General features: G+C 37.7%; 1 protein-coding gene across 1 annotated transcript in view; it reads left to right on the forward strand.

The window, feature by feature from the left end:
- trappc12 (trafficking protein particle complex 12) overlaps positions 1-13,670 on the forward strand; it is a 34,509-nt gene extending 20,839 nt beyond the window's left edge. Inside the window, exons 5-12 of the mRNA XM_017690792.2 lie at positions 2,000-2,138; positions 3,789-3,901; positions 4,375-4,447; positions 8,382-8,455; positions 10,813-10,911; positions 11,368-11,471; positions 11,601-11,688; positions 12,416-13,670. Of these exons, the coding sequence (XP_017546281.1) occupies positions 2,000-2,138; positions 3,789-3,901; positions 4,375-4,447; positions 8,382-8,455; positions 10,813-10,911; positions 11,368-11,471; positions 11,601-11,688; positions 12,416-12,658 (933 nt within the window). The 3' untranslated portion in view covers positions 12,659-13,670. The remainder of the gene's footprint in view (positions 1-1,999; positions 2,139-3,788; positions 3,902-4,374; positions 4,448-8,381; positions 8,456-10,812; positions 10,912-11,367; positions 11,472-11,600; positions 11,689-12,415) is intronic.
- Positions 13,671-14,137: the final 467 nt, after the last annotated feature.

The following is a 14,137-nucleotide window of genomic DNA, read 5'->3' on the forward strand; positions in this document are numbered from 1 at the left end:
TTGCATTATAAAAGTTTTAGCCCTACATGATATATAAACCACATTAGGCTAAAGAGTTAGATTAGGTCCTTAGATGATTCTAACTTTGACTCACCATTTATCCATAATATGGTACTCTTGTGGTTGTGGGATGTTTAAGGACTTAAAAAAAATGCTGGAATGACAAAATTCACCAAATGTTTAAAAAAATGCTTGCTGAAACTGGAGTATGTGCAGAATATCAACTAAGCGTCTTTGTTGCTAACCTTAGAACTGTGATGATTAAAAATATTTTAAAACAACATAAAAAAAATGCAAGAAAATATTGATTAAAATTTGCCTTCTCAATAAATCTATAGTGATAGAAGGCCTGGCTCACAGTCTCCACTCTAATTCGTCCCAAAGGTGTTCTATCGGGTTGAGGTCAGGACTCAGGACGCAGGCCAGTCAACTTCTTCCACACCAAATGCGCTCATCCATGTCTTTGCGCACCAGTGCACAAAACAAGGTCCATAGTCATGTTGGAACAGGAAGGAGTCATCTCCGAACTGTTCCCTCCGAACTGTTCCTGCATGAAATTGTCCAAATCTCTTGGTGCTGAAGCATTGAGAGTTCCTTTCACTAGAACTAAGGGGCTGACTCCACTCCTGAAAAAAAAAAAAAACCTACACCATAATCCCCCTCCACCAAACTTTATACTTGGCACAATGCAGTCAGACAAGTACCGTTCTCCTGGCAACCGCCAAACCCAGACTCGTCCATCAGATTGCTGGACGGAGAAGCGTGATTCTTCACTCCAGAGAACACATCTCCACTGCTCTGGAGTCCAGTGGCAGCGCTTTACACGCTTGGTGATGTGAGGCTTGGATGCAGCTCCTTGGCCATGGAAACCCATTCCATGAAGCACTCTATGATGTTCTTGGGCCAATCTGTGGGCCACATGAAGTTTGGAGGTCTGTAGCAATTGACTCTGCAGAAAGTTGGCGACCTCTGTGCACTATGTGCCTCAGCATCCACTGACCCCACTCTGTCATTTAACGTGGCCAACCACTTCGTGGCTAAATTGCTGTCATTCTCAGTTGCTTTCACTTTGTTACAATACAACTGACAGTTGGTTGTGGAATATTTAGCAGCGAGGAAATTTCACAACTTCATTTGTTGCACAGGTGCTATCCTATCACGAGCTCCTGAGAGCGACCCATTCTTTCACAAATGTTTGTAGAAGCAGTCTGCATGCCTAGGTGCTTGGTTTTGTACATCTGTGGCCATGGACATGATTGGAACACCTGAATTCAATGTTTTGGATATTTTTGGAAATATAATGTATGTTGATTAAGCAGAATTTGAGCTGAAAGAGCTGGATGCCATGTCCGGTTCTTTTACAAATGTTGAAGTCTTAATTGTTTAGAATCACTAACTTTTACTGTTATACCTTATATTAACAATTAGTATATTCATATTTAAATATAGTATTATTAACTATTTTATGATTAACTTCTTATGTCGCTAAACATAGTATGTACGTTTTAGGGTAGTACAATTATAACCCACTTATTACTAATCTGTAAAGTGCTACCGAAGTCATTTTTTTGTTGTATTTTTGTTGTATTTTTATATTTAGATTCTTAATAATATAGCACAGACATTTTATGTATTTGTAAAACCCCTCCCAGCAACATATATATCATTTCTTGAAAATTCTAAAAAAAAAAAAAAAAATCTAGAAAATTCTTGAAAGCGGTTTATCGTGATTTTTTTTTATTTTTTTTTTTTTTATTTTTATTGAAATTCTTCATATATGGTAATAAGTCATTTTAATCTTAAAAGGATGTGCATGTTTGTCATTCAGTTAGGTGCATTTTTATTAATTGCCCCTTTTTAAAATTGTGAATACTGTATTAATTGTCAAAATATTCATTCAATTATTTGATTACTAAGTCAGTCAATAGTGACAGCCCTACCAGCTATTTTAAGTTGCATTGCTTCTAAAATAAGCTGTTTGTTCTTCTTCTCTTGGCAGTTATGGTTTGTGCGTCTGGCTCTGCTGGTTAAGCTGAACCTGTTTCAGAATGCTGAACTGGAGTTTGAGCCTTTTGGTAATCTGGACCAGCCTGATGTGTACTATGAATACTACCCAACGGTGTACCCTGCAAGACGAGGTAACTGTTCAGAAAGTGCTCTGTTTGAGTCTCTAGAATAAAATGCTTTTATTCATTCACAGATAGATATATTAAGATACAGTTAAATGGCAAGTACTGTTCTATTCAGATGGAGTACCCACTGATTGAAAGAATGGCCAAAGCAGTTGGCTCAAACGTTTGAACAGCTGTGAAAGCCTTTTTAACATACTGTAGCAAAGGGTGAAACATTTAATGGAACTATAATGTAACCAAAGGTACGCATGTTAGGCCATGTAAAAAAGGAAAGGAATCCGGTTTGGTCACAGCTATAGGCCATTTAGTCTCTTTGAGCATAAGCGTTTTGTCTTTTCTGCTCTCAGTTGCTCTTCAATTATTAGCCCAACAGGAATACCAGACAAAAATGACAACTTCACATGTGGCTTTGCTTTGAAATACAAAGAATCTAATTAGATTTCTGCTGGGAAAAGGCCTCACAGCTATGCAGAAGTTTAGCCTGCTTTTTTTTCTTGTTTCCTAGACCATATATTTTAAAAGTATAGAAACTTCTTTTTAAGATCATGTAGTTTATTGAAAAGAAACTTGCTATTTTTCAGCCATCAAAAGCTTCCTCATGAGGTATAAATGGCAGAGTAAGACTTTGACCACTGCAGCACTGTGCTCAGTGTGACAGGTTCTTCTAAAGAGCTGAGGCAATCAGTGCAGACATTAAGGCTGGCCCTGTCTGGGTCAGGTGACCTCTCACCTTGGCATACAGCCTCAGGCACCCTCCACATATCAAAGAGTTACCCGATCAAAGCCAGCACAGAGGTCATAAGCACATATCTCAACTTATTGGTGAGATAGAGAAAGAAGAAAATGTGGATACCTGCTGAGATAAAGATGTGAGGAGCAATCAAGGATTCTTTTGAGCTTGTGTGCTAAACGTTTGGATTCACTCATAGAAACATAACAATAATAATAAAATTTAGATACCCTATTTGAAGGCTACCTATATAGAAGCTACATAACACGTGTAAGTATTGAATATTGAGTATTTATGAACAGCTAATGCCAGTAATCATGAGATTTCATGAGATGTTTTATGAAGCAAATAACTTTGCATTGACATAAGGGGCTTTAAACTAATATGACAGATATTTGTTCCATTGATAATGTTGTTATGAAGCATCATTTACAAGCAATGGAAGTAGGCAGAAGCCGGTTATGAGCATCAATAAAATGTTAATTATTTAGTTTGTTTTCATTTATATACAGTAATAATATATTCAGTGTAAATTTATTTAATTTGAATTTAAATATCGCAAACATGATCCCCAAAGATATTTTAGATGATTTATTCCATATTTACCAAAACAGTTGTTATAAGTAATATACTGTCTTTTTGCAATAATCAGATGCTAATTTCACACTGCTCTTCTCAAACGTGTTTTTTCAATTATTATTTTATTATAACATCATTGTTATGGTTATACAGCTTACCAGTTATTTTTACAGTCATCTATAGCGGTCATTCTGTTAGTGCTTCTTACTAATTGTATTGGACCTGTAAAGTTGCACAGGATTAGCAAATTACAATCATTTTATGCATTTAAAACCTTGAATAGTGACTCCAAACCTCTAAACAGTAGAATGTGTCTGAAATCGGCTGTGGTCTATTTGTTTGTTCAGGCTCTATGGTGCCGTTCTCCATGCGCGTGCTGCACGCTGAACTGCCTCAGTACTTGAACAAGCCCCAGGAGTCTTTGGACCGACTGCACAGCATGAGGAGCGTCTGTGAGAAAGTGAGCCCAGCCCAACCTCAACCCAGAACTTTCCATTGTACTGCCTGCCTCTCTTCTGCTGCACTGAATACATACACTAGCATTCAGGAATCACTTATTTGAATCCTTTTAACCTGTTTGGTTGCAAATACACATAAGTCCAAAATGGTACTAATGTGATGCTAATACTCTCAAGCTTCATAGGTTTCAAATAATTTGTAGTAAGCATAAAAAATTGTAGTAGAAAAATGTTTTAGATGTGTCTGGAATGATGAACAGGGATGCAGATGATTCCATAATAACTGAGAAAGCTAAATAACATTGGCAACTGGCAAAAATAATTTGGAAGTGGTGATAATTTCAAGATATACTATCAGTTTTAAAACTGATGATAAATGCTATAAATAGGTGATTACTTAATATTATTACAAAATATTACAGTCAATACTAGAAGCCCAATCTCAGGCTCGGTAACTGTTCTTTTCTGTGGACAGATCCTCACTAACCTGGAGGAGGGCCTGGCCGAGGATGGCAGCATGATGACCCTCACTCAGGAGAACAGACAAGGTACTGCACTCAGCCCAGTGCTCTGTCATTTATTACATGAGGGATACTGAGAATTGTCTATATGATGTTGAGATCTGTTGAGCATTATAGAATTTACCTCAAAATATATACAGCAGGTATTGCACTTTTAACTTGGGACCATACTGGAATATGAGGATTATAAATTAAGTTCAAGCTCTTGGAGAATGAATGAATACTCAAACCTGAACCATTCTGTGTATATAAAGATTTTGATCTGTCATGTGTAAGCACATTTAAATGGGTAACACGTTACTTGAAGTTTACCTACATTTGTTTGCTACATAACGCATGCATAATCTTTGAATAACTGAAAAATGAATACTTGTGTATTTGTGGCCATCTTATGTCAGGATTCACAAGATTAAATCTAAGGGTGCTTAAACTAGTTCAACCTTTAAAGTTCAAATCATAAACTTTGTCTCCTCTGCAGACCACTTTCTGCTCCTGCCATGTTGAACGTTATAAACCTTCGCTATGACGCGATGCACATGCCCAGAACATATTAAACCTTCCGATTGGGAATGTAATCAGATACAGGAATTTACTTGGTTATTCATTTTCTATTTAACAGATAATTTACAGGATTACCCATCTTGTTCACTCAGATAGAAATTGTGTTCTGAATGGCCTTCATCAGACTAGTCTGTTCTTATTGAGGTGTATACATATTCTATTCTAATTGAGCTGTTAGTTCTATTATTAATGGTTTATCAGAATCAGAATCCTTTATTGATCCCAGAGGGAAATTGCAGGGTGAATGTAAATATGGCTAATGTTCACGAATGTTTAACTACTGCTCATGCATGTGTCACAAGTCTCTATGTACATAGCCTTCAAATAATTGTTATATTTAAATTTATAGTGAAGAACTAGTGATTTTAAAGATCCAATGTGTACATCATTATTGATTGCCTGCACTTTCTATGACATGAAGTTAAAGAATTATGGAAGTCATGTGGTATGTAAAATATCAGCATTAGCAGCAATATGCATATCCCTATTGGACATTTTGGTACTGCAAACTCTAAGATATTGCAAACTCTAGCAGTTTCTCTTTTCAGCACATTCTTATTTATCCAAAGCTGGCATCACATTACTACACAGCTCAGTGAAGCCCAAGAAAAACTTTGAAATTACAAAATAAATTAGGTCTAATAGAATGAGATAATGTATTACAAGATTCAATGAGGGGAAAAACTAACAATATACTTCTCTAATTAACAAGTGGGCATCGAGTGAAATAACAGGATTACAGTGTGGAGCAGACTTCACACGGTGGTATTTGATCCTGGTTTAGGTGTCAGGGCAGGAAGTTGACACCTCTATAAATACTGCATACTCTATTGACTCACATGCTCAGAGCTTTCTGTTGTTGGTTCTAGTGGATATAAAGACGAATGTGTGCAGAGTGAAGTCTATGATGTGGTGTCCCATGTGCAGCATCTCGCAGCCTGTGTGCCTCTAGAGAAGCTGCAAAGTGCTGACAGCCTGCTGGCCTTGTGCTGTTCATGGCTGCTGCCTCCTCCCTCCACTGCCCTCACCCTGGGTTGTCAGCATGGAGGACTCGTTCAGCACTAATGCTGGCCTCTTCCCCTGCTGACCAGTGAGTCAGGTTAAGAGCTTAAAGACAAGTCTGCGAAGTTCTCAGGGTATAAGTTAGTCAGTAGGGAAAAGCCATACTAAATACTTATAAATAATTTGCCCGTGTACATTATCTTTCACTAAGGCTGGGTATTATTTAAAGATTTTTGATACCAGTTCCGATATCTTGATTTTAATACCAATTCCTGACCTATGCATATTTTTGAAACACTTCTTTTAAATGCAGTATACAAAATAAATGCATAAACTATATATTTAAAAATAATTACATGATACATGTCCATTTTGTTATTAATTTTATTCATTATTTCATTTTTTTTGTATAATAATAATAATAAAAAACTATGAATACAGTCAGTGGTACCACACTATATCCAATCAAACAGGACTAATTCTGCTCTTTTTGTACTGGAACATGCAGTGGGTCAGTGCTCTACATGTACTGATGATCTCCACAATATGCTTAGAAAACCATATCATGTTCTATTGTAATGTAATGTAGCAATGATAACAATTAAAATCATCAGTGTCCAACTCTACTGTGGATCGTAGCCTACATTTTTGAACGAGGATGCTTGTCAGCTCACTGACAATATTAAGATCGACTACTTAGGTATTGAAATTTGGTACTAATCGTCACTAATCGTCGAAGACTGAAGTAATGGTAATGAATTTCAATACTCAGACCCGTCTTTCTCTAATTATCAATAGGCTATCAACCAAGCTAAATGCCAGGCACGACATTGCTTTGCTTTGCTGTGATTTTAAATATAGAGAGAAAGTGTTTTCTATATCACAGGTGATGGTTCCATAAAAAATCGAATGAACACAATTTCCCACTAAAACCAAATGTGGTTGATCAGCCTAGACATGGTTGATTTCCAAAACTTGCTTCTTACATTTACATTGGAGTTATGAGGCTAATGTTTACAGTGGCAGGAATAAAGCTTAATATTCAGTTCTTATTGGTAGTCACTGCATCGCTTCATAAAGAGAAACCTGGCTCAACTTTTTCACATCCCTGACTCTGCCCACTTTGCATCGTCAATGATCGCGCTGCCTCCTGTCATCAGAAATCACCAGCTCTCATTGAAAATAAACAACCACCAACTGCTTTGTTGCTTTGTGTCACTTGTGTGAATACAGGGTCATATTACTGTTTTAGCTTTGTGACTTAATTTGTCCATCTTGAATTCTAAATGCATGTCATAGGTGTCAGAAACCTTTTGAGATTATTTGACATGATTTGAGGAAATTTCTTGATAACGTAGTTAAGCACAATGCTAACCTGAAGTCTCTAAATTTCTATTATTTATTAGTTACTTTAGCTTTGAAGCTCCACTGCAAAGCTAATGAAGCAAATAATGGACGGAAAACTTAGCTGGTCTTAGCTGGTCATTGGTGTGAGGTGGGGGGAAATGGGTAAATCTGACTTCTCACTGAACAACTGCTGAGCATATAGTTTGTATTCGACATTCAGACAGCTTGTTTTTCTTTATATCTTGATTGCAGGCTACATGGAGCATCACAGCAATCTGCATTATTGGTCACTACTTTGATCATTTCATATTTGAATGCTAATAGATTGTTTAATTTGTTTAAATGACTGCAGTTGTTATAATGAAATGTTTACAGATGTTTGAAATTTTATCCTCCAGAGATAGAACTGAGCTCCTCAGAAGAGACACAGCTGTGCACACCAAGAAACCCAGTAATTCCATTACTGTGAATTGGTTATTAGAACCGCTCTGTTCTTTCCCTTGTTTTTTTATGCTTTTTCACCTTTTACCACAGTAAATTGCAGCGTGAGATGCTAGCCTCCGCTGTCCTCTCCATCTTTCTGTGGTCCCTCTTCATCTCTAAGCAGGCAACAGATGCACTCTAGCTGCAGCTCAACTCAACTGGCTCCCCTGCTCCCTGTTGATGAGCACAAACAAGCGATGCACATACAGGCAGAAAAATAATATGAGAACAGACAAGCTCAGTGAAGAGGCCTCCAGTAAGCCAGAGGGGGAAATGAATTTGATTGTCGCAGTGTCTTTTTCCTCTGTCGCCATTCACCATAATTCCCTCTCGCAGACAAATAATTGATGGCTTGGAAGGGAGAAAGGGGGAAAGGGTGTGTGATGCTGAAGGGAGGAGGAAAAGACTGCAATTGGCTACTCCTGTCTTTTTTTTATTTTTCTCCCCCCTCAATACCCTATCTCTCTCTCTCTCTCTCTCTCTCTCTCTCTCTCTCTCTCTCTCTCTCTCTCTCTCTCTCTCTCTCTCTCTCTCTCTCTCTCTCTCTCTCTCTCTCTCTCTCTCTCAGCCTCTATTCAGCTGTGGAGGTCACGTCTGTGCCGGGTGATGTACTCCATGGCAAACTGTCTGCTAATGATGAAGGTATGTGGGTGGTGGAGAAGAGCTGCTGCAGAGACACACTACCGTAGTTCTGCTTATACATGCGCCGCAAAGCCTACTAGCAGAACAGCAGTCACACAGCAGCCAAAGAGGACAAGAGCAAAGAACAAGATAGATATAATGCTCATTTGTCATTATTATAGCTGTAATTTTACATTTGCCTTGCATTTAGGTATGATGTGCCTTATAGAATTGATAGAATGACTCCAGAGTGAGAAGATCTTTCTTAACACACCTCACTAGACAGATATTTTGAAGTGAAAAATAATGTTTAGTCATTGTTATCGTTGAAAATTGTACGTTTGCTCTGCGTTTAGCTGCCTTAGAGTGGCTCCAGCGTATGGAACCTCTCTAATCACGTCCTGCTAGATAGATTCTGAAGTGAAAGATGAGATTTGATTTTATTTTTATTGGAACAAAATGATGCTACTTTTTATCTTGCTTGCAGGCTACATGCAGCATCATGGCAGTCTGTATTATTGGTCACTACCTTGATCATTTTATTTTAATTATAATAGCTGTATTTTTTGAAAATGCATTGTCATAATTTAAAAATGTCCTCCATAGCACACTTAGGAAGACTGATATACAGCCCCTCTTCTTTCTTCTTTGTATCCTTTACCACAGTAAACAGACATTTTAGGCTTGATTTGTCTTTACTATTATTTTTTTTTTATTTATTTGCCACTATTAAATTTCCTCCACACATGTCTCTGTGAACACCTGCATGTGTGTTGCCAGTTATAAGCAGCTTATTTATAGCTTTCCATTTTTCTTTAAGATCTTTACTTAAAGCAGGGGGTTAGGAAGAGGTCCACTAAGTCCAGGCATGTACTGTTGTACTTTACCTCACCCCCCCAACACACGCTTTAATAAAAGTGAGAGGCATTCTGTTTGTTTGCTTGACCCATCTGACTGCTATTCATGGCCCAGTGTCTAGACATGAGCTTTCAGTAGGATATTGGATCAGAAGCAAGGGCATTTACTCAGGCCATGCTTCATTCCTTCAGTCCAAAATGTGATCTCCATTGCGAGGAGCAATGCGCACTGGGTTTGAGGTTCTGAAAGCACGGGCTTGTTTTCAGTTGGAGAAAGGTCACCAGAAGAATGGCGCTGTACCTTTTAGTTGTTTGTAAGAACTGGATCTGTGTATTGCGCTTGGATTGTTTTCTTTGTCTGGAGAGTGAGAACGTGAATGTGGCGGTACAGTGCCATCTGCTGGTTAAAGACCATTTCTACAGGACTTGTATTATGTTTGAAAAAAAATGAGGGGGCTGCAGCGCTCCCAGATTTTGGGATTGTTTTGTTTCTCTACGTTTTGTTGAATTTCTACATGAAAATAAGTGAACACATCCTCTACAGAGAACACATTTCTGCATATTTTAATACACAGTCACTGTTTGCTGAATTTGACATAAAATGTGGCCTATGCAAAAGTTAAAGCATATTTTATGTGTTATTTTTTCCAATAAGTTAAGAACAAAATTCAGAAAAATACCTTATTTGAGTTTGTTCACAGTAGAAGATGTATTATTTTCACTTGTGTTCTCTAAACGTGTCGTCTAACGATGATGCATCAATGGCAGTCCAAAAAGATGTGGTGGCTGGCTTCACATGACTCAGATTCTGTTTAGAACTTCGTTACAACTCTGCAGGAGAATCAGCAGGAGTTAAACAAGGGCTGCCGAAACCATGCCCCATGAGCCAAAGCTGGCCCATAAGGACATTTTATTTGGCCCACTAGAAAGTAACCTCTCCTACTCACGCAATGAAGGAACATATTAGCATACTATAAATAATGCTATCTTCTACACATACACATCTTCTAAGCTGCTTCTCCTTCTGGGTTGCGGGGGGGGTGCTGAAGCCTATCCCAGCTGACATCAGGCGGAAGGCGGTATACACCCTGGACAGGTCTCCAGTCCATCACAGGGCAGACTATATATAACTTATTAAATAACGCAGACCGCTTTAAATGGCTTTTTCAGTGTTTTAGTAATAAAATAGAACTATGATATATAATGTTAACTTGTCTACGTTCATTATTAGTCATTTGTACATTAGTTTTACACACTTAGACAAATTCAATGTTCTATGCTATTAAAAATATTACTGTGTATTATCTCTTGGCCTGTAATGCATGCAGTATGAGTGTGCTGTAATATGAGCACACTAGGCAGTATTTCAATCAACACAGTAATGCAGAAATCAATCTAATGTTGGATCTCTGGCTAATATCACTTGATTTTTTTTTTTTTTTGCCTCATGTTCCTGTCTCTACATCCTCATGTATTTTCTCCCTTCACCCTCTTCTTTCTCTCCTCTCCTCACACACCCAGGACTACATTCTGGCAGTTGAGACATATCACTCAATCATCCAATATGAACCACAGCAGAGAGTGCAGCTGCTGAGTGGAATAGGACGCATTTTCCTGCAGGTGAGATGTGGTCATTTTTCTAGAGTGCCTTTTCGGGTCATCTCTGATGTATATTTTTTATTATGTTGGGATTTCAGCCTCGGACAAAGACAGTAGATAAAGTTTTTAGATGCAAAGTACCTCATAGATGTGGTAACTCACTCATGATTAGCAAGCTAAAGATGTTCTAGTATGAGCACTCAAGTAGTGCTTCACATCAATGACTCTTTGTGTCCTTGGGTTTTAATAGTGGAAACCATATTACATATATATCCATATATATTACACTTTCTTGATTATGATGCATGTCTCACAGCCCGAGTATAAAAACGTAAATATGCATATTGTGATCTCTGTATGAAGGTGACTCTTTTGGCAGTTTATTTTCATTCTGTCTGAATCAGCATTGTATCTTTCTCTAACTGTACATCATCAGTTCTGGATTATGCTTAACTGATCTGTGTTTTTGGTTCCAAGATTGGAGACATCAGAACTGCAGAGAAGTATTTCCAAGAAGTGGAGAAAACTTGCGAAGAAAAGGGAACAGGCCCAGCACAGGACACGTCTGTTTTAATGAATAAGTATGATTGCCTATCCAAGTTGTGTTCTTCTCTTCTCAACTACTAATTTTTTTTCTCTTCTTTCTGTCGTGTATAATAAAACAGACTTTTTGTTTGGTAATAACCATCTATTGCTTTTTTTTTTTAAAGGGCGTTTGTTTACCTCAGCCAGAACAATTATGCAGAAGCCCACACGTGTTTCTCCAGCATCTTGAAAATTGATCCCAAGAATCCAGTGGTAAAGACACAGTCTATTTTCTGTCATTATCAGTCCAGACTGCTTATTGACTTTCTTTTCTTGAGGTTCAGACTGCTTTAAAGTCTCCTTCTCCTGAGCTGATACGAAAGCTGAAAAAGCACAGCTGTCATGTAGTTGTCCGCAAATGTTGGGAGTGCACCTGGTCAGATTACATGTTTAGTTGATTTTCTGAGTGAAAATAATCCTGTAGAGAGAAACTTCTGCACATTTTACAGCACAGTTACTGTTTGTTTACTGCATTTAACATATTGGAAAAAATAAAACAATGTGGCCTGCGTGCAAGGTTTTTTTTTTTTCCCCCAATATGTAGAAATTAGAAGTTGTGCACAAAACAATCCAGATTTTAACTATTTCACTTTAACAAAACTTTTATTTCATTAACTTTATTGATTTCTCCAAGGGTGTTCAAACTGTCGCATATCACCATGTTGTCATGGGTATTGTCATTAATTTCTGGTTTAACACTAAACTGCATACTTGTGATTTTGTTATTAATATTAAGGTTATTTAATAACTATAAACTACTGATTAACTGCTAAGAGACTTGTCTCTGAGAAAATATGTAAAGCTATTTATCTTTGTTTATTTGTTAAAAAAAACACTAACATTAGAATAAATACAAATAAACATTGCATTGTCTTGGCTTAAACAAGACCCTGCCAATTTTTTCAGTGATGCATCTTTACTTACCTTCTTGGTTCTCCAGGCAAACAACAACGCAGCTGTATGTTTACTTTACCTGGGCCGTCTGAAGGAGTCCCTGGGTCAGCTAGAGAGCCTGGTGCAGCAGGACCCAGCACTCTACCTGCACGAGAGCGTGCTCTTCAACCTGACCACCATGTACGAGCTGGAGTCCTCCCGCAGCATGCAGAAGAAGCAGGCTCTGCTGGAGGCCGTGGCTTGTCGAGAAGGGGACAGCTTCAACACGCAATGTCTCAAACTGGTCTAAGGAGCCAGGCCTTGGATTCCACAGCCAACACTGAGGGCATTATTAGCTCCACGTCTGATCCTGGCTGTTTGGCCATGGGCCAAAAACCAGCCTCAAGATGTCGCAATACTGCTTTAATAAGACCAAGCTAAAAATGCCACTGATTCACTGTATGTGCAGTTTTTACAAGACGTGGAATGTTATTGTGTGTGACCAAAACCAAAGCTGACCTGTTGAAACATGGAAAGCTGTGTGAAGTAAGCTTTTAAACCAATGTTTCCCTCTTTCCAAGCCCAGGGAGAATGTAAGTAGATGTAAAAATCCAAAAAAGAAATGTAAATATTTTAACAAATCTCGCAAGTAAATAAGCAACCTAAATGAGAGACAGCATTACAGCAGTAACAATCTGGGCTGAGTTTTTTTTTTTTTTGTTTTTTTTTTTAAAGCATCATAGCATAAAAAAATCAAACTGACAAAGTTTTCCCCTCAACCCAAATGCAGTCAGTCAACCAAGATGTGATTGGTGTCTTGAGTTTGCTTTAGTGTTGCAGTGGAGCTAACAGGCTGATTTAATAGAAGTCTGTCACCATAGCCTTCTGTTACTTTTTTATCTATATTAGTCTTGCAGCTCCAGGGCAGAACTAAAAAAGCAAAGCTAAGATGCTCATTGACTATGTGTGGTGAAGGGGGAAAATTCTGGAAATGATATGATTTTTATGTGAGTTATTGCTTTTAGATGACATTTACTATTAGAGTATGCAAAGCAATACTCTAATAGTATCTTTGTGCTACAGTGCTTCTGAGAAACTCGCTCCTGGCTGTTTGCCTTTTATTTTCATAGCATTTTTACAAAAGCGACCAGAAATTGTAACCAATGTATTTTGATGTTCTATTATTTTAATGTAACTTTAACACGTTATTGTCAGTGTGGTTTGGTGCATGTATTGCTGTTTGTGTGGTGCGTTAATCAACTGTACTGTACATTTTTGGATACTAGAAAAGGAAGATCTAAATAAACTTCAGCTGATTTCAATATGCTGTTTCTGCTTTAGCAAGTCATTGAGGTTTAAAGGCTCATGTCTCACATTGTGTCTTGTATTTTATTTTCTCCTTGACATTTGTGGTTTATGTAACTCATTTTTACAAAACTGTTTTTAGCATCTTTTTACCCCTTAGAATTTTGTTAGAATTAGTTTTGTTACTGTGCTTTTAAGCCTGATATAAGATAACAAACTTGGACCAGGTTAGCTGTCCTGTAGTGCCTCATTCAAGAAGTACTCAAAAAAGCTGAAACACCTAGAACTTCAGCCTGAATGAGTGGGGCTAAGCTGTTGTTGCTTGAATAGGTGGGTATATGTAAATATTTTAAAGATATCACAGAAATAATGGATTCAAAACAGCTGTTTTTGCAACACAGTTCCCATATATGGACTGTATGGTATGTTTTGAAACTTTTAAGTGTTTATGTACAATTCCTTTACTTAAAAAAATGAGGGGAAT

This window comes from Pygocentrus nattereri, chromosome 10, assembly GCF_015220715.1.
Source record: "Pygocentrus nattereri isolate fPygNat1 chromosome 10, fPygNat1.pri, whole genome shotgun sequence".
Lineage (NCBI taxonomy): Eukaryota > Metazoa > Chordata > Actinopteri > Characiformes > Serrasalmidae > Pygocentrus > Pygocentrus nattereri.